The sequence below is a fragment of the Mastomys coucha genome, unplaced genomic scaffold (assembly GCF_008632895.1).
Source record: "Mastomys coucha isolate ucsf_1 unplaced genomic scaffold, UCSF_Mcou_1 pScaffold5, whole genome shotgun sequence".
Lineage (NCBI taxonomy): Eukaryota > Metazoa > Chordata > Mammalia > Rodentia > Muridae > Mastomys > Mastomys coucha.
Window position 1 is genome coordinate 105,940,495 of NW_022196911.1, and position 21,556 is coordinate 105,962,050.

Below are 21,556 nucleotides of genomic sequence, written 5' to 3' on the forward strand. Positions count from 1 at the left end.
GGGGAGGGAAGGAGAGAGGAGAGGAAGGAACCGACTCTTGGCTTAACCCTGACACTCAGCCTGACTCCAGGGATGCTAAGGATAGAGCTAAGTACTTTTGGCAACTGATATTGAAATGTGTGGATGAGTAGCATTTTAAGTTCATGTATTGTTTTATTTGCTCCGTGGAGGGATTTAAAAATATCAACAAATTGAACAGATGATATTCAAATGTTTCTTTCAGTGGTTGTATATTTAAATCGGATAAACAGCTTGGTCTTTGCATTTCTTTTTTTTTTATTTTAGGATTTATTTTATGTGTATGGGTACACTGTAGCTGTACAGATGGCCATGAGCTATCATGTGTGTGGCTACTGGGAATTGAACTTAGGACCTCGGCTCGCTCCGCCCCGTTCGCTCCTGTGTAATTCACTGTAGCTGTCTTCAGATACACCAGAAGAGGGCATCAGATCTTATTATGGGTGGTTGTGAGCCACCATGTGGTTGCTGAGATCCAAACTCAGGACCTTTGGAAGAGCAGTCAGTGCTCTTACCCACTGAGCCTTCTCGCCAGCCCAGGCCTTTGCATTTCTAATGAAGTAAACTCCTTATCTAAAAGGTTCTGAAGGTTGCTCAGGCCTTGGGATCCTGGGGAATGGGGCTGGAGCAAGCCCACTGGACTCTGAGAGAATGGGACTTAGACATGGCAGTTGCTCAAAGTTCTAAAGGGAATCCAGCATGCTGTTCTTCTACTCCAAACTTGTCCTTAAAGAGTTGCTTTTGTTCCCTAGTTCAGAGACTGAGACTCAAGACTGTCTCTAGCCTGTCTACTCCTGTCTCTAGTCTCTGCTGCACCCAGTGACTGGGCTATTCAGGAGATTTCTTCTCGGTCCTCTGGAAAGTGTCGGTCTAAGTTAACACAAATAAACAGCACTGGAGGGCAGAAAAGTTTAGAGGAACATGTGCTATGAGCAATGGAACCCTTCATGGGGACATTCTTTCCTATGCATGTCATCCACAAGAGGAAGATTCTCCGGAGCCAAGGCATTGTGCTCTTACTCCAAGGAAGCCAAACTTTGGTCTTCAGACCCACTGGGGGCTAGTACACACACACACACACACACACACCCATCACCACACCCATATGCATGTACTTGAAATCCAAAGGCAGCTGTTGTTATGAATAAAATATAAAGCAATATGAACACATGCTTGACTATAGAGCAGCCTTTCTTAATGTCTAGGTTTTCAACCAAAGCAAGCATTGTCATGTGAAGTAAGCTCTAGATGAGGGTGAGGGTTCATTTTAGTAGGAGAGAGTCAGCTTAGCTGCTTACTGCACTTCTTGGGCCTGCTGTTTACTGTATGGAGTCTGGGGCAAGCTGGCTTCTCACAGGCTTCACCTCAGTGTAGAGGTTACATCAACCCTTGGCTTGTGAGGTTCATGAGACTGTTGTTGGTGTTCAAACGCACACTTCATGAAGTGTGTGTAGCATCGATGGTGCTGAGGGACCAAGTCAACAGTGAGAGTAGCTGTGGTGGTTTGCATAGGTGTGGCCCCCCCTAGATTCATGTGTGTGAATGCTTGGCCCCATAGGGAGTGACACTATTAAGAGGTGTGGCCTTGTTGGAGGAAGTGTGTCGATGGATGTGGAGGCGGGCTTGGAGGTCTCCTATGCTCAAGCTATGCCCAGTGTGGCCTAGTCTCCTGCTGCCTGCAGGTCAAGATATTGAACCCTTGGATCTTCCAGCACCAGGTCTATTGGCCTTCCACTGTGCTTCTGACCATAATGATAATGGACCAAGTCTCTGCAATTGTAAGCCACCCCCAGTTAAATGTTTCCCTTGAGAGTTGCTACAGTCACGGTGTCTGTTCAGAGCAATAAAACATTAGCTATTGCTGTTTTTGATTATTATCATTGTCACCAAAAGAGTTCTATGTGTGGGGCAGATGGGGATGAGTATACTAGGTTATTTTTACTACCTGTTGGTCAAAGCTCCCCCAGGGTTGCCACCAGGGGCCCCGGTGAGGAAGGCTTCACTTACCTCATGGGTTTGAACATGGCTTTCCCGAAGTCCGAGAACCTCAGAACCAATTTCAGGTGGACCCCACTGGGTTTCACAACTGTGAGGGGTAGAAGGTTAATGTCTAAGCTGTGGGCTATGGTGCCACTCAGAAACCCAGCCTTTTTCTGCTACTTAAAAAGACACCAAAAACTTTGCAAAGCCTGAGTGGCAAAGCCTACCGGGTCAGGCTGTGGCCCATGTGTTTAGAGGGGCCCAGTACCTCATTCTGTCAGTTTGGGAAGAGGCCAGGTAACATAGGGTTCCCCGAGTAGACATCACTGAACACCACCCCAATCCCCCTGGTAGACTATTTTCCTAAAGGGACTGGACCTCTCTTCCTTGGGTTTCAATTGTGATCTCGTAGGTTCCCACTACATTGTCCATTGTATCAAGCTTCAGTGTCCATAATGGCTCCCCATGTAAGCTTCCATGCCTGTGCTAGGTCTAGGGTTTATAAAATTCTTGCTTTTAGCTTATTTTGTTTTGTGGTGCTGGGAATCAAAACCGGGAACTCTTTTGCTTCCTGTTTTACAACAGTATTTCTTTGAGAATGGCATTTAGGGACCTGAGAATTTGTGAATTTGAAGATTTATCATGATGTTTATGCTTCTGCTTAACCTCTCATCTTCCCTTCTCTTCCATTGCCTCCGCTCCCCTGTCCCCGACTCATTGTGTCTTTTCATGTCTCTTCTGTACCCGTTTTCCTTTGCTTCCCTCCCCTCCCTCCCTCCTCCCCTTCTCTCCCCTCCCCTCCCCTTTCCCTTTCCTTTTCTTCCTCTCCCTTCTTCTCTTGTCCTCTGCCCTCCCCTCCCCTCTCCTTCCCTACCTCCCCTCACTTTTTGAGATGGAATCTTGCTGTGTAGTTGAGGTTGGCCTTGACCTTTTAATGTAGCCCAGTTTGACCTGGAACTCATGATCTTCCTGCTTAAACCTCTCAAACCCTGGGATTCCAGGATGTGCCACCTCTTGCATGTATAGAAACTGTGTTCAGCACATCTAGGTGAATAACCGAGACCACTCAGGGTTGGAGGCGATTTGTAGGCTTCCCTGTTCAGACCTACCTGAAACTAGTATGCAGCACCCAGAGGGGAGCTCTGTTACCTTTTTCTCCTGGATTTTCCATTCTGTCTGACATTTAAGTTTCAACTTCGGTAGCGTGAGAACCACATGAGATATTTTAAAAAGGTTGCCATGGCCCTCCCTCTTGGCAGTTGAGCCCAGACGTCTGGAGGCAGAGGCCAGGCAACAGTACTTTCTAAAGCTCCCAGGGGCAAGATGCAACATCAGGAACCATTGTCCTGTACAATTGCCTCTTGGATCTGAAATCCTACTCCAATCACTGGAGATTCTATCAACATTCAGATTCTGATTGGGAAAATGGGAGCAGAGACGGAGATTCTGTGTTTCTAACAAGCTCCCTAATGAAGCTGCTGATGCTACTTGGCTCTGCACCACATTTTGACCAGTAGGATGCTCCCTGGAGATTTCAAGATGCCTTTTACTGTGGGTAGCTGCGGAGAGTGTTGTATTCTCAGAAATCGATCAGGGAGAGCCCATTGGAAGCTGGCTGGAGGTGGGGAGTCCTGTCACTTACTCTGTGAGCAGTCACAGGCCCCCAGCAAGGCTTTTTCATCCTGGCTGTAATCTGCAAAGGAGAATAATAATCAGCATTTCTTGATCCAGAGAGAGCTGGCCCTAAGATGGATTCCCATCTCTGACCTTAGCCCACAGAGGAGGGACTGATATAGCTTGGGAATCATCGCTTCAAGCACCCAGATGGCCATGTTTTAGAGTCCAGGGGTTACAATCTTCTGCCTGCCCTATCCCAGGCTCCATGCTTTCTAGCCCTTGCCCATATACTCCAGCCATTCTTGGTCTAGCTTTGTCTCCGCTGATAACTTCCCATGTAGCATGTCCTGTCATAGGCGCTTGGAAGCACAAACTTAGGGTAAGTAGACCTATGTTTGAATCCTAGCTCCAGCACTGGCTTTGTCTAGCTTGTTGATCCACAACTGTAAATGGCAGTGATGATATTTATGCCAGAATGGCATTAAAAAAAAGAAAAGAGCTCCTGTTACAATGGGAACATTCAGTAAAAAATGACAACCACCTTCTTTAAAGAGTACAAAACAGGCTGGAGAGATGGTTCAGTGGTTAAGAGCACTGACTGCTCTTCCAGAGGTTCTGAGTTCAATTCCCAGTAACCACATGGTGGCTCACAACCATCTATAATGGGATCCGATGCCCTCTTCTGGTGTGTCTGAAGATAGCAACAGTGTACTCATATACATAAAATAAAAATAAATCTTAAAAAAAAAAAAAAGAGTGCAGACCATCTCCTTAGGTCTCTGTGATGTGATTAAGGCGATACAGTCTTCAAAAAGAATGCGATTTGCTTGTTAGCCTTGTATAATCATGGTGGTAACCCTTGACTTGCTCCTGGAGCCTGAGCCTCTGGGAGAAAGTCAGTCCCTCCTGGCCGACCCCATGAACCTCACCAGCACTGATGGTGGGGAAGTGTCTCATGTCATGGAGGAGCTTGCTGATGACAGGACTGGACCTGGAGTACAGTCCGTGGCTGTTGATCCCCAAGTGGAACTGGACCCAGCTGGCCTCTGGTCGAAACTGCAGCGGGGGATCCAAGGAGGTGAGGTTGAATTGTTCTCTGTATATCTTGTGCCGTCTGGAAGAGGCAGAAGAGTGATTTGGCTGTTGAATTGGTAGGATAGGAATGCAAAGACCCGAGGAAGCACTTTCTGCTTCATTCATTCATTCATTCATTCATTCATTCATTCATTCATTCAGTAGGTGTATGAGCATCTATTACAGGTCAGGATTTATGCTGCTTTTAGGACACCACGGTTAATTAAACAGCACCTGCTCCCTCCTTGGCCTCAAAGAGCTTCTAGTCTTAATGAGAAAAATCATGTTCCAGATTACATACAGGCATAAATAAATACTATGTTACAAACTCATGTCACATGGTTACATACAGACAAATAAATACTAAGTTACAAACTCATGTCACATGGTTACATAAAAACATAAATGCTAAGTTACAAACTGTGCAGATCCATGAAAGAAAAGGCAGGTAGTTCAGAGTAGAAGTGGGGATGTCCTAACTTTGAGACCCTGACTGCACTTTGCATTTCTTCTCTCTCTCAATATTTATGCCCCAAGAAGCAGGGAGGTGGGAGAGAGAAAGCAATTGGTGAGGATAAAGGGAATGGAGGATGTGGGTCCTGGAGTCAGGGAAAAGGATGAATAGGTGTTCTCTGACTGATCTTTCAATAGATTTTTTTTTCTACAAAAATGAGAGCAGAAGGAGGTAGGGTCAGGCAGTGAGTAGTCCAGGGCACAGGCAGCACATATGGGCATGGGTAACCTATCATCTGGAGGCTTCTCCCTGATTAAAAGTAGCTCTCCATCCCTCTGCAGCCATCTACTGACGTTGTGCTGTGGTCTTGAGATCCCTTCCTTCATCCACAGTGGCATGTTGATTGGTGTGATCTTCTGAAGGTCTTGTTCTGGACGCTGTGCTGTTGAGAGCTCATGGGTGCTGCATGCCTGTCCTGTCCGGAAGACACGTTCACAGCAGTCCTCCTGGTCCTCTGGCTCTTTCGATGCTCCTGGAGCCCTAGTCCTTTCTTGAGGTTCATGTTAGAGTTCTTCTTCAGCCAAGTGTGAAAACAAAGCTCAATGATATGTGGAGAATGGATGGATGCTGAGTAAGTTTGCACTGTGGACATGGACACCGCCATGTTTTCCCCTCTACCCCTGACAGAGGCAGGCTCTTCCTCAGGTAAGTCTCAGAGGAAAGGGGATGCTTTCCTATGGTTCACATTTGAGTGTTTATGAATGACTGACCAGTGTGTGCATCCTCTACTTCCTCTTCCGGGATGACTGCAACCTGAGAGTGTTCCCAACTAACCACCCAGCCTAGCCAGTCCCTCTTTCTCGTACTGTCTATAGTAAACTGAATTTTCTGGTTGCATAGCAGGTGCTATCCCTTCCTCAGAGTGAGCACAACCCACCTGATCGCAGCTTTTCTGCGCACACATCTGTCATTTCTTCACTATCTGTTGTTTCCTCATTCTCCTGTTGCCCCAGCCAGGTTTCCAGGACCTAACCATGCACCATGTGGCAGTGATACTGGCTAAGAATCCAAGGGTTGGTTACAAAATACCAATCTGTACTTCCTCTACCTATAACAAATAACCCCCCAAACTAACTGGAAAAGAAGGCCACGGATCAAAGACATTCATTATTATCTCTTACATTCGAGAAAGTGATTTTCTTATGTGTATAAGGAGCCTAGAAGAGGCAGTGACAGATTCAATTTCTATCAGGCTTTCAAGCTGTCCCGTGTAGTAGTTGACCCTGGACATCTGGGACCTGATCAGGTTGTTCATCTGGGCATGCTCTGATCCAGGAATCAGCCTCTCCACATCTGGACTTCTTTCTTCAAAGGCCAGTGTTGAGGGACAAGGTTTCCAATTTGTTGATGTCGGAAGAAGGTTTCTTTAGTCCTTGGGGGAAGTTCTTACACCTGGCATTGAATATTCACGCTGACCCCTCTGGGTCTCTGCTGTCTTTTGTTCTTGACATTTCAATTCACTGTCTGTTTGGTCTTCTGAGAGTTGCTTTTCCACCCAGGGCCAAATCAGGCTGCCTGCTTAGCTAGGTTCTGAGTCTTGAAGCTCTGCCATCTTATAAAGATGGTTTCCATTGACTTTCTAACCATGAGGGGATTGTTACATTAACCTTATTCCTTGTGTTCCATTTTCATTTGTGTTTATGACCTTGTGTTGTCCTTGGACATAGCCTGGTAGCGCCCCTATCCTTCCCGTACCGTATCCTTTGGTTGATCCTTGGCCTTTAGCTCCTGTTTCCTGAGTCTCACCCAGGTGGTCATCCCTCAAAGTTCTGCTGGCCTTATACTGGTGCCTTTGCACAATCTACCATTTTTCCTTCCCATCTACACTTTCTACTTTCTGTTATTCAAACTTAATTGTGAAAATAGGAAAGTGGCAAACAGGATGAGGTGAAACTGATTTTAGATGGTACCATTTTACCATCATGGCGGAGAACAAGTAAAGGTGTTCCTGGTAGAGGAGAGAAAAAAAAGCAGAGAATTTGGACCAAAGAAGCAGTTGTAAAAGGTGTTGTGATGTCATTGTCAAATAATGACCTTGGGGTTGAAAAGAACTCAAAAGGAAGCTAGGATATCACTCAATTCATGGAGCATTTGCTTAGCATGCATGAAGGCCTGGGTTTGATCTCTAGCACTATATAAACTGGGTGTGATGACATGGGTCTGAAACTCCAGAACTCAGGAGGTAGATGCAGGAGGATCAGAAGTTCAAGCTATATAGCAATTTCAAAGCCAGCCTGAGCTTATGTGGAGCCCTGTCAGTTTATTATTTTTAAAGGAAGGAAGAAATGTGTGTATGAAGGTGTATGAGATGGCTCAGAGGTTAAACCATTAGCTCAACAAGCAAGATGGCCAGAGTTTAGATCCCCAGAACCTGTATCAACACTGGGTGGGTGTGGTGTCTGGTCTGTAGTTCTAACTTTGGAAGACAGAGACAGGGGATCCCTGAGGAGAGCGCCAGTTAGGTAGACTAACTATGAGTGAGCTAGGTAGACTAACTATGAATGAGCTAGGTAGACTAACTATGAATGAGCTAGGTAGACTAACTATGAGTGAGTTAGGTAGACTAACTATGAGTGAGTTAGGTAGACTAACTATGAGTGAGCTAGGTAGACTATGAGTGAGCTAGGTAGACTGACTATGAGTGAGCTAGGTAGACTAACTATGAGTGAGCTCGGGGTTTGGGTGAGAGATCCTGTCTCAAAGAATAAGATGGGGAATGATCAATTAAGAGTCCTGACATCACATGAGAAGACAGAGGAGGAGGAAGAAGAGGAAGAGGAGGAAGAGGAGGGGAGGAGGAGTATAGAGGCTCATCTAGCCCAACTCCACTTCCTTATGTCATTCTTATCGAATTGTCACCTCTTCATTCTGAAGCAGTGTGCCAGGGAGAGCATCAAGCTATAAGAAGATTAGCTCAACCAATCTATCCACCTCCCTTAGAAAGCACTTCCAACACGGAGCCAAAAATCTTATACCTCTCATCAATGAGTTTTATTTTAGGTCCTGAAGTTGGGCAGGGCACATTCCTTTCTTACATGATAGACCTCAAGAGATTCAAAGATAGTGATTGTGTGATCTTGGCATTATTACAAGTTCATATTAAGTTTTGCCCCCTCCCTACCATGATTCTTCCAAGACCAGAGGTTTGGGTCAATCTACGATCTTAGTTATTCTGATGGACAGCATGTTTCTGCCCCTCCCCCAGTTCACATGTTGAAATCCCGGCCTCCTAAGTGATGCTATTAGGAGGGAGAGCCTTTGGAGATGCATGGTTCTAGAAAGCAGAGACCTCCTAAATCAGATCAGTGCTCACAAAGATACCCCAGAGAGAAAGCTTTGCGTCCTCTAATGTGCAGTGTGATAGCATGAAGCCACCTGCCTATGAACCAGGAAGAGGGACGTATCAGACATCCGGTGACTGGCATGCCAATCTTGGAAGGTCTAGCCTTCAACATTATGATAAGTAAGGTAAATTTCTCTTGTTTATGAGCTAGTGAGTCAGTATATGGTCTTTTGTTATAGTGGTTTAAATGGATAGAGGTAGTAATGTTTGCTCATCCTCTCCTATTTATGACATCTAGAATAAAGTGTGAGGCCTTAGCTCTAGATTGCCCAGGGAAGGGGAGAGTGGACCAGTCACTACCCTCATTGTAGATGTGTCTCTTCTATTATTTTAACCAAAGGCAGAATGTATTTTGAATAAAACACCATATCTCACAGCTCTGGAAAATATGAGAATGTTTTCATCCATAGTATTTTAAGGTTGGCCTCACACATTCCGTGACCTCATTCCCAGAGCTGTTCTATGACTCCATTCTTATCCTCAGAATTGTCATAGAGTCCCACAGTGTAGACTATTAATCTCTGTCTGACGCCTCCTTGCCACTGTGGTCATGCAATGTTCTGTGGTACCATTGAATGCTATTGCTAAGCTCTCTCTGCTTTGTTGCCATGTCCCTTAAAAGCAGAGGTCTTCTCTGGCTGGCAGCAAGTCGAAAAGGCAGGAAGAAAACAAAGCATTAGGAAGAACTGAACCACTGTGGCTGGCTCTGAAGGTGGAACAGGCCAAGGGCAAGGACCACCAACCTATGACTGCACAGATCAAGGCCAAGGACCACCAACCTATGACTGCATGGGTCAAGGCCAAGGACCACCAACCTCTGACTGCACAGGCCAAGGCCAAGGACCACCAACCTATGACTGCACGGGTCAAGGCCAAGGACCACCAACCTCTGACTGCACAGGTCAAGGCCAAGGACCACCAACCTATGACTGCACAGGTCAAGGCCAAGGACCACCAACCTCTGACTGCACAGGTCAAGGCCAAGGACACCAACCTATCACAAACACCAAGACTATTTCCTAGCTGAGGGCTGAGTAAGGAATGGAATCTATCAACAATAGGAAGTGCACCAACGGGGACCCCTTAGCTCTAGATAGTCTACCTTGATTGTAATCTTGTGAGAGATCAAGTCATGTCCCCCTAGACCTCTGACCTTCAGAACAAAATGGGTGCTGCTTAGCTCTAAGCTTAAGCTACTTTCTACAAAGTAGTAGAAAATGATACATACGCTGTTCACAAAGAGGCTGAAAAGTTGCACACTACTAATTTAAGCATATATTTCTATTTACTTTTTAAAAAAATATATCATATAATCCTAGCATCCAGGGGGCAGAGGGTGGCAGATTGCAGTAAGTTCAGAGCCAGCCTGGTCTATGTAGTGAGTTACAAGGCACCTGGGGCTACAAATAGAGATCATGTCTTGAAAACAACAAAACAAAACAAAAATATACTTTAAATTTCTTTCCCTCTCTCCCTTCATTTCTCTTTCTTTCCAGCTTGTATCTGTCTGTCCATCTGTCTGCCTATCTAATCTATCTATCTATCATCTGTCTATCATCTATCTACCTGTCTGTCTGTCTTTCTGTCTATCTATCTATCACATCAAAGCATCCCTGCATTTGACATTCTCCTGCTTCACCTTCTCGAATGCTGAGGATATAAGCTTATAGCATGCACTGACATACTTGATCTAATATTATTTTCTTAAATATAGATGATTTAATGTTTCAGACTACTCCTTTTTTGTCCCTAAAATAGTTAACTAACTTTTGGATAGACTTCTTATTTGCATTCTCTGGGGTCACTGGGCAGGAGACATATAAACTTTATAACAATCACAGAGAGGACAGACTGATTCATATGCCCGAAACAAATGTGTACTCAGAAGCAAAGCGTTCTCAAACTGGGCAGGCAGCAGAAATGAGCAAAGACTGTAGGCTGAAGGCAGGAGGTTGAAATTAAGAGAGGAGACTCCCAGATAAGACGGAGCAGCTGCGTTCACTTTTAGCTCAGTGTTGTTCTGAGCTGACACCATTCATCCGTCAAATGTTTGTTGAGAGCTAGATATTGATCTATATTTTGGAACTAGAGCTGCGCACAAAATGAGTGGTTTTCTTTTTTCTCATGGAACATCTTTCAGGCAAGTAATTTATTCTGAATTTTTCCAAAGGAAGCTAGAAATCCAGATTGTTATCCCAATTAAGCATCTCCTTTTAAAAAGAGGAAAAAAAAATGTTCGTTTGGATTAACTGCCGTCTCATGCAAGGCCAAACAAGTTCACAGTCATTGTGAGTTCGCTGCCCGATTGGAGAACAAACATTATCAGTGTGAAACAACATTAAAAGCCCACCGTCCACCATGCTGATTTGACACGCTGGGGAAAGTCTACAAATGAAGAGACAAAACAATGAAGCATTCTTATTATTTAAGACATTGATTCCAAGAGTAGAAAAAATGGTGATTGAATCTTTTCCCCTCACAAGATCGAGCCCTTGGTTAGCCTTGAGAAGTACTCAGAAGCAAAAGTCAAGCTGGGCGGGCAGCAGAAATGAGCAAAGAATGTAGGCTGAAGGCAGCAAGGAGAATGAGGAGTTTCTCAAATTAGAGAGGAGACTCCCTAGAAAAGAGGGAGGGAACCCAGGCTGGCGAGGTCTCTGAAGCTCAGCTGCAGGCCAGTGAATCCCTCCCCCCTTGCCCTCCCCCTCGTCCTCCCCAACAAATGGCCCACGTGTACTAGTTTTATAATTACTAAAATCGACCAATATTAAAGTTTTCTAGACATAGCAATTTATAGAAATCAAGGGAGAGGGCGAATTGTTGACCAGGTCTCTTGCCAACTTTTCCTTTATTAACATTTTATTTTTAAGGAGGGAAAAAAAGAGAGAAAGAAAATAAAACCCCAAATCTGTCAGGCTCTAGTTCCCAGGACTCTTTGGAAGCTACAGCTGTGTGTTGCTAGACTCTCTTGGGGATTTGCTGGAAGGAGCGGAAAGTGGCCCGCCAAGGCAGTCTCCCTGAACCAGAGTAACATGGGAAACAGGATTGCGTAGGAGGAGAAACGGGTTTCCTGGCCCAGCTTGGTTTGGGGATGAGGTTGCGTTTTCTCAAGTGATGGCAAATAGATTGTAGCCGCAGCCAAAGTTAGGGGACACAGTTAGGGGGCACAGCATCCAGACTGGAGCACCCATGAGTGGCAAATTGAATGCATCCCACACTGCCTCTGAACAGTTTACTGTCAGGTGACGGGTCCAGGCTTCTCTGGCTGGCCATGCGGGCCCTTGCCAGAGCTGGAGTCCCGTTTTTCTTGGTGATGCTGCTGTTCAGGAGGAAGATAGGATGCTGCTGTGATGTCCTCCTCTGTGAATATTTTAAGTGATCAAAGGAAAGCTGCAAAGAGAAATCTCTTTCTTGCGGAGGCTTAGCTTGAGCGCTCTCTGCTTCGGGGTAGCCAGCCAGTGGGGAGGCGCTGGAGAGATGACTTAGACAGGTAACATGTAGTTGGCTACAAAATCAACCGCGGTCAGAGTATTTACACTATGGCAGTTGGCAAATGTTACAGGTTAGAGCATCTTCGCCCTCAGAGAAGCCGGCTGGCCAGATCTAGTCTGTCAGAGGGTGGTGGTGTCCTTACAAAACTAAAAAAAAAAAAAAAATGGTAAATATACAGAAAATCTGTTTGCTTCTGCAACCCTACTTTTCAGGCTTGGTGGGGGGAAAAGCAAAGTTCTAACAGGGTTGCTTCATAGGGCAGCAGTTAATAAGAGGGCTTGTAGCTGGGTATGAGATAGCGAAGCTGACCAGATAAGAGAAATGGCAGAGCTTGGGGAAAATGACAAAGCTGGCCTTGGCAGGTTCTGATGGACACCGATAAGATTTTCCTGAGGAATGCATGAAAGGTACAGGGACCCTCTTACTTATTCTTGCATCCAAGGCATTTAATTGCAACAGGTTAAATTGTGCATAAGGAAAGCTTTTAAAAAGAGACTCTACCTATTCCAGGAAGGGACCACCCCAGACCACCTTGCAGACAAGGAGCTATAGATGAGGCAGCTGATGAAGACTGTGGGTGTCTCAGTAACCGTGTCTCTGGATGATCAGAATACTATTTTATGGCCAAATATCCTTGAAGCTGCAGTTAGCTTGTTCCCTCTACATCAGAAACTAAGGCACCAGGGCATCCTCCCATACCTGCATATTAACGAGGTCTGCATCCTCAAAGGACACGGAGACAAGGTCACACCCCTTGCTTTGTGGTTTTGCACAGTAGTTCTTTTGGGTCAATCACAGGAAGAAATACCCTTACGAGGGAGATCCGGGCCACCATGGATAGGAAAAGAAGCCATGCTGTTTAAGCAGACGTGATGTCAGAGATGATATGGCAGAGAAGCAGCCCCATGGTGCGAAGAAGGGAAGGTTTAAGGGACCCCAAAGTACCAGGGGAAGCAGACTTAGAGTCATCACTCTATTTTAAATAGATATATAAAAAACCTGTTCATGTAAGATGGAGATCTGTGGAGCAGGATGTAAGATCACAAGAGTGCCCCTGGTTTTGAAGCTAACCTTAGTTCTAAGGGAAAAAGTACTCAGCGTGGAATCGAAGCCCCAGGCACTAAACACTCCCCAGAAGGTTGCTGCCCACCTCAATAAAACACCTTAGTTACAAGTCACATAACCTTGAGCTGGAAAGCCACTGTGTGTTCCTTTCTCTAGGCAGAGATGAAGTTCCCTTGGTAAATGTTCCTTAAAAAGCACTGCATCCCTTTTGGGTAAGAAGCACTGTAAAATATTGGATTTTTTTCTTTTCTACTTACTTAGTTTAGAATAGAAAACATGTTGACATAATTCAGAACTTTAAATCTCAGACAGTTCTTCGTATCCCTGTTCCCCGGAGGCAAATGATGTCGCCAGTTACTCACTGCTTTTCGCCTTTATTTCTAAATACGTTGGTGCCGTAAGGTCCACACAATAAAGCGTTCTTCCTTCTCACCAAAAGACCTTGGCAACTTTTGAATTCCGTATACAGAAGTCTATTTTTTTTTTTTTTTGAGCTAGGGTCTTGCTATCATAGTCAAGGTAGGGCTGGAACTTACAGTCTTCTGCCTAGACCTCCCTATAATTACAGGCAGGCACCATGGTGCCTGAGTTCTCTATTTAGAATATTTTTTTTAAGAACTAGGTTATAGTCTAGTGTGTGCAAATCGTGTAATTAACCTGCAGCGGTGTGATGGTTAGTGTTAAATGTCAACTCGCCACAGCCTAGAATTATCCCGGAAGCCCGCCTCTATGGAGGAATGATCTGGATCAGGATGACCTGTGGGTGTGTCAGGCTGACCTGTGGGTGTGTCAGGCTGACCTGTGGGTGTGTCAGGCTGACCTGTGGGTGTGTCAGGATGACCTGTGGGTGTGTCAGGCTGACCTGTGGGTGTGTCAGGATGACCTGTGGGTGTGTCAGGATGACCTGTGGGTGTGTCTGTGGGGGTTTGTCTCTATTGCTAATTGAGGTGGGAGGACCCACTCTCGCTGTGGGTATGACCATTTCATTGGGTTGGATCCTGCATTGTCTAAGAGTAGAGAAAGGTGGTTAAGAGCTAAGCAAGGAAGCAGGTAGCTTGGTGCTTGCTCTTTCTTGGCTGTGGACATATGTGAACATGGCCTTTGCTCTTGGATGTGGATGGGCTGTGACCATGGCCCTTGCTCCTGGCTGCTCTTGGCGGTGGATGAGCTGTGACCATCTGTTTCGTGCTGCTGTGTCTTCCCTACGATCATCGACTGTAACCTGAAATTCTGAGCCTCGCAAACCCTTTTCTCCCCTAATAGGTTTTTGTTCAGGATGTTTTATAACGGCAACAGAAATGAAATGGACACATTTGGTGTGGGTGTTTGTGCCCCTCCAAATGCATATGTTGAAAGCAATTCTCCAAGGGTGGGGTTTTACAAGGTGATCCATTTTTGGGGGGAGGGTGGAGCTCTCAGGACTGGGATTAATACTCTTATGAAAAAAGATCCCAGAGAGCTAGTCCGGCCCCACCTCCATGTGAAGACACAGTGAGACAGTGTTTTTTATGATTCACTTGACCCTGGATTTCCCAAACATTCAGAACTGTGAGAGATATACGTTGTTGTGTATAAGCCCTCCATCCTATAGGGTTTTATTATAATAACCCAAGGGCATGGTATAACTCCCTAAAATTCTGAGGTTTGACAGGCAGTGTTCCCACGTGTGAGAGTGCATCTGTGTGATTAATTCCTAGAGAGGGACATAATGGTGGTAAAGGCAAAGTAGGCCTTTGTTAGAGATCCTCAAATTCCCCATTCCCACTGCTCATGGTACGGGACTGTTTTTAACACGTGTTATTATACCTTTTTGATCTTTGTCAACTTAATAAGTCAACAGTGGTACCTTGGTATGCTCCGAATTTGCATGTCTTTATTGTTATAAGTGAGGCTGTCTTTCTACCTCTTCTCAAGAGACATTAGTATTTCTTTGACAATTTTGTAGTGGGTTGTGAATCTTTTCCCCATTGTTTTTATATGATTAAAACTATTATTCCCATGATTTAAAAATAATATAGCCCAGGCTGTATGACACCCTATCGTGGGAGGAAGGAGGAAGAGATTATAAATGAGAAAATGCTGGTAGCCAGAAAACCTTCCCTATAGTTGTCACCACTGGGAGAAAGGTAATCAGAGAGCAAGATGTCACCAGATGGCCCAGTGACATCTTTTGTCTACCTTAGTAGAGCTGGCATGCTTGGACTTCATGTCTCTTTCAATGAAACACCTTCCTCCCACAGGTTTTCTGTCTACTGTCCTTTGAAAGACTCAGATCTTCCTTACGTATCACAGAATAGAATCAGAAACAATGTCAGCTCTTATTTTACATTGCCCATACATGGTAGGACAGAGCTGGCCTTCTGCCTTACAATGTCCAGCAACGGTCTGAAACTCATTTGCCACATCTATAATTATTAAGGGTCCCCTCCCCGACTTGTTTCCTCTTTTACTTTTGTCAAGACAGGGTCTTGCCACATAACCTAGTCTGGCCTTAAACTTCTGATTTTTCTGCTAAGTGCTGGTATCACAGGAGCAGGCCACCAAGTCCAGCTTCGCCTTTTTTGATTTTGTTTTTTTTTTCTTTAATCAAAATCACTTCCTTATTCTTCTCTTATGTGCAAGTGATCATGGGAGGTGCCGCTCCCATCAGTCACAATGCCACCGTTGCATAATTAATCCTTGCTTCATCTCTAGGCTAAATTATAGTTATTGCTCTTTCTTCCCTGACAGTCCTTTCCTTGGGAAAGGACCTAAGACTCCAGACTGTCTTCACATTAGTCTTTACCTTGATAGCTCCTTCAAGGACCATTTCAAATACCCACATCTCCATTGCCAAGTTATTGATGACACTCTGGATGAAGAATAAATAGGACAAAGTGAAGCACAAGGTCTGTTTTTATCAACAATGATGACAAGGGCCAGTCTAGACACCTGCTGGGATGAGGAGAGTATGGTGTATGTGCACACAGTGTGGTGTATACACACAGTATGGTGTGTGCATACAGTGCGGTGTGTATACACAGATGTGGTACCTACACAGTGTGGTGTGTGTACACAGTGTGCTATCTATGCAGTGTGGTATGTGCACACAGTGTGGTGTGTGTACATAGTGTGGTGTGTGCACACAGTATGGCATCTACACAGTGTGATGTGTGTATACAGTGTGGGATCTACACAGTGTGGTATCTATACAGTATAGAATCTACATAGTGTGGTGTATCTGCAGAGTGTGGCATCTACACAATGTGTTGTGTGCACACAGCGTGGTGTATGTATACATTGTGGCATTTACACAATATTGTATCTACACAGTGTGGTGTGTGTACACAGTATGGGGTCTACACAGTGTGGTGTGTGTACACAGTATGGGGTCTACACAGTATGGTATCTATACAGTATAGAATCTACACAGTGTGTATTTACACAGTGTGGCATCCACACTGTGTGGTGTGTACACACAGTATGGTGTATCTGTACAGCAGTGTGGTATCTACACTGTGTGGTGTATCTGTACAGTTTTGTGTATCTGCACAGTGTGGTATATTTACACAATGTGATATCTACATAGTGAGGCAAAGAAGAGCTAATTGGGAGTGCTATCGCAGAAAAGGACACATGCTTGTGTCAAACAGTGCTGACTCTGGGCTCTGGGGAGATCACTTGGTGGGCGACAGTGCTTACTATGTAAGCCAGGAGACCTGGGTACAAATCCCTAGTACCAGTGCCAAAAGCTGAATGTGGCTATGTCCATGTCTGTTACCCCAGGGTTGAGACAGAGACAGGAGGATTGCTGGGGTTTGCTGGCTTTCTAGCCTAGCACCAGGTGCGCTAAGATACTATGTCTCAAGAAAGTAAGGCAGAGACAGAATCCAACAGGACTCCCACTTCCTCTTCTGGCCTCCGAGTACACTCCTGCACAGCACATGCATGTACCATCTCCCCCACCCCCCAACTCGAGGGTGGGGCTAGTACCGTTGCTGAACAGCAATATCTCAGATGATCCTCCGACCCCTGGACAAGATGCCCATTCCTATCTACAGTTTGCAAATGAAAAAACTGAGAACAAGACAGTCTTAGTGACAGCTCACTGTTCCAGAGCTTCAGTTTACCTCCTGTGGAAAATGGAGGTCCTGAACGCTACATCCATGAATACCACCACAAGGATTAAAATCCAACCAAATAGTGAGTTCACCCTAGACTTTTTTGTTTTCTTTGACATGGGTCTCTGGTAGCCCAGGCTGGCCCTGAACTCACTTGTACCTAAGAATGCTGATGACATTCCTGCATCTACTTCCCAAGCTCTGAGACTGCAGGCATGCAGCAACATGCCTGGTTTCTGAGGTGCTGGATTTAGAGCCTAAGTTTTGTCCATGCTAGGCAAGCCCTGCACCATCTGAACTACATCTCTAACCTTTGGCTGTTATTTTTAATTATTATTTTTACCAGTTGTAAAGACCAGAAACCAGGAGGAGGAATTTCAGAACCACAATTCTATGGGGTAACTAGAAGCAGCCTGCTTTGCAAGCTAGAGCAAAATCCCTGGGGCACCCCACAATTAAGGGGGCCGCATAAATGCCACAGGGTTTTCCGCCATCATTGCAAGCTTTGGCATGTCTTCAAGGTCGAAGATCATCCAGCTGACCTCAGAGTCTCGATGTAGCTTGTTCATGGCAGCCTGGAGGTGAGATTTAGGTGGAGTACACAGGACCTGGACTTTCATTAGCTTTATGGGATTCTAGGAGCTGAGGGCACCAGTGCATTCCATTTCCTTTCAGAGTCTGGAGAGAAGAGTCACTGGGGTGTGGTACGAACCAGGCAGGTGCTGTGAGACTCTGAGGGAAGACAGCAGTGACTCAGAGGGTTCCAGGAGGATCTAGGAGGTTTACACAGGCTGGGGCAAGCTCCTCACACATTTAGCAACAGGTCACACAGCTTCTGTTCTAGCAGCATCTCCTGGTGTCTGCATTTCTTGGTCTTGAGGCAATAGAAAAGCCAGGATTGACACTCCCATTCCACACTTGATTTTAGGACACATGTGTTGCTTTTATTATATGTATCATTCCTTCTGTGCTGAGATAAGACCCTTTTGGATAATTTTGGTACCAATCCAGACAGATAAGAATGCACTGCATTTTCTGATGGTGGTCATAGAAGAACTATGGGGACAGAACTGGAAGGGAAAGTAGAGAACTGTCACCCCCCTCCACCACCGTGTGTGTGTGTGTGTGTGTGTGTGTGTGTGTGTGTGTGTGTGAGAATGTGAGCTCTTCCAACAATGTAGAATTATTTCTGTTCCCCAGTCCTGGCTGCACAAACACAGGCATCTTTGACCCCCTTTCCTTCCACATTCTATACTTCTGCATCCACAGCCTTTTATTTTTGCATATCTTCCAGTAGCCTGTGTGATAACTCATCTCTCTCGCCTGGATAATTGAATAGCCTTGTAAACAGCCTGGCAGAAACGACTCTATTCTGAAGAGAAACGTGTGTCTCTCAATCTGACTATCAGAATATTGAAATGCAAACCCCAAAGACATGGGAATTTCCCCCAGGAATCTCATCCTGGGGGAAGGAAAAGACACAAGCTAGATGGGCGAAGCTTTGTTTCTCTAAAAGAGATTTCAAACAATTCTAAGGACTTGTCAGACCATCTTACAGGATGAGGCTGAAATCCAGATAATGATGGCTCGAAGGGCGAGACCACACCTTCGCCAGGACTGCTCAGATGCGCACATCCTTGGCCCTCTACTTAAAATTTGATCTCAGGGCTGGAGAAGTGGCTCAGTGGTTAAGAGCATTGGTTGCTCACCCTGAGGACCTGGATTTGATTCTCAGCACCCACATGTTGGCTTTCTAACACCTCAAATTCTAGTTCCAGGATGTCTGGCACTGCCTTCTGTCCCCCATGGGTACTATATCCACACTGTGCACAGACATACATGCAGGCAGACACCCATACATATAAAATAAAGATAAATCTAAAAAAATGTAAACTTTAATCTCATTTCAGGACATAGATGAACATAAGGGGCTCACTGGCTTTCCTTGTCTTTCTTCTATATGTGGCCACATTGAATCCATCTTTTTTCCTGCTTTTCATTTTTAATTTGGCTCTTTTAATTGGCTTTTTGAGAATGGGTGGCTCAACCTAACTAGGGGCACAGATTGTGACTCCCAAGTTTGATAACAGTCTCTTTGTTTGCGTGAGACAGAGTTGGATGTATCTCACGATGGCTCCACACTTTCCATCTAGCTAAGGTGTGCACCACTGTGTCCAGGTTTGTGTGGTGGTGGGCCTCATACATTCCTGGCAAGCACTGTGCCAACTGAGCTGCATCTCTCCTGCACCTAGGCTACTCACTAGCCTCTCAACTGATCTTTTAAGATGCCAATCTTTTATTTATTTTTTCCTTCTTCACCCTGGGTCCCACCCAATTCAATTATGTGAAATGTGTCTTCAATCACTTGCCTCTTACAGAATCTTTCCATGGCTTCTCTGATTTAAAACTGTTACTCTAACATATTCCAAGTACACTCATGTTACATGCATATATGTGTATATATGAATGTGTGTATAGGTACATACACAAGTGTATGTATGTATATATACATGTATATCCACAAATGTATATGTGTGTATGTGTTACTTTTTCCTTTCTTGTCTAAGTTCTCTGTTTAAAATCTCCAGAAATCTTTCCCTTCATCCTTCCTTCTTTCCATGGTATCGTCTCCTAAAACTTTCCAGCCCTCCTGAGTCAGGAAGGATTAACCTGATCACGGGAAGGTCTTCTGTCATTTCTGCTGAGGTCGCTACTCTCCAGCTGGCATCTTGCCACAACCTCACTTCCAGGAGCAATGATGCAAAATCTGCTCAAGCATAACTCTTTCAATTGCATGCCGGGGCAGCAATGTTTGGCTAAAGTCACTGTTTACTGAACTGTTAGTACAGCAGACTTTCTTACCCTGAGATTCCCTGGGGAGGAAATGGGTGGAATACCTTAATTATTTTCTAGCTATTTGGACCACAGCTCATATCCTAGAGACATACATGCATCCTCGAGCAATTCCAAGAAGTGGCATTGGCTGGTGGAGGAATAAAATGGGCATCTCTCTTTCCTGTCCTTAAGGCTAGGATTTGTGGAAGAACTTTAGTCCTGGGATCCTAAACAGAAATGCAGGAAGGAGGCAGGGACCCACCCAGGCAAAATTCTTTTTGTTCTAAACTCAGTATTGTCAGTCACAAGGCTATAACATCAGAAAGAAAAACAGGGCCGGAGTGAACGGTTCTGCCATGTATCACCTTCTCAACTAAGTTCTAAAGTTCTTAAGGATGTGACTCTGCCTTGGATCCTCCTCAGCACTTGGTAAAGTGCTATGCACAGAGCAAATTACCCTCTAAGTTACTAGTCATTAGCTGCATAGACGAGTTTCTATCCAGTTCCAAACCATGGGGAAAAGAATCTCTTGAGGGATGAGATTCCATTTCTGTAAGAGTTCCCAAGGCTTCGCTTAGACATGTGTTGAATTTCCAAATGCATTCTGCTATAAGGAAAACCGTAAGTACAGTACTTAGCCTTCAATTAAATCTTGCATCTGTTTGGGATTATCATAGACGATGCCAGTCTGAAGAACAAAGGGACTTAACTGATACAGAAATCTTAGAGAAAGCCAGGAATCTTAGGTCCTTGGGAATCCAGGTGTGACTTTTTCTTATGGTTTATCAAGGTGCAAAGACACTGACGGCTGCTTTTGGATGGTCTCACAGATTCAAGTCTAGCTGGTGCCTAGATTGAAGGAGATGACCATGGTAATCTAGAAGGGACATTTCAGGAGCTGGCGTTAAGATTTTCCTCTCCTGCAGCATGTAGATTGATCACCGGAGATGTGGGTATCTGTACACCCTGGAGAAAAACATGGAAAGGATCCGCTGGTCTAAGGGGTTCCCAGAGTCACAATAGGGGACTACAGATCCTCTCTAGCTAGGCAGCTTTCCTAGATTCTAGTCTTGGGTGTCAAGCTAAGGACTGAAATGGTTAATAAACATCCCTGGTCTGAGGCAAACAATTATGCAAAGAGAAGATGAACTTTGACCTTGTGGGTGAGTTTTAGTACACAGAAGACAAGTCAAAGTTCAGAGAAGTCCTGAAACGAAGCCTCCTGCTTAGAGAACACTTCTTTCCAGAGTCCCAGGAATTGTATACAATGTACATTCAGAAATGCCAACCGTGAAAGCAAACTGTGAGTGCCAGCCCAGCAAACTCTGAGCCTCACTGTGATGTGGTGTTTCACAGGGCGGGGCTTCAAAGTCATAGACCGCTGCTTTTCATATGACAGTCACCTCCTTTGAACAGGCCTTTGGTTCTCAGCAAGGAGTTATTTCACTCCTCAAGAAACAGATGGCAATGCCTGAAGATCCTGTGGTGGCCATAACCACTGGGCAGAGTGCTGAGAGACTG

General features: G+C 45.0%; 1 protein-coding gene across 1 annotated transcript in view; it reads right to left on the reverse strand.

Moving 5' to 3' along the window:
• Positions 1–21,556, reverse strand: part of Fam20a (FAM20A golgi associated secretory pathway pseudokinase) — a 50,936-nt gene that overhangs the window by 8,056 nt on the left and 21,324 nt on the right. The window contains exons 2-4 of the mRNA XM_031350465.1: positions 4,545–4,729; positions 3,641–3,691; positions 2,026–2,104 (exon numbers count right to left, since the gene is read on the reverse strand). Of these exons, the coding sequence (XP_031206325.1) occupies positions 2,026–2,104; positions 3,641–3,691; positions 4,545–4,729 (315 nt within the window). The remainder of the gene's footprint in view (positions 1–2,025; positions 2,105–3,640; positions 3,692–4,544; positions 4,730–21,556) is intronic.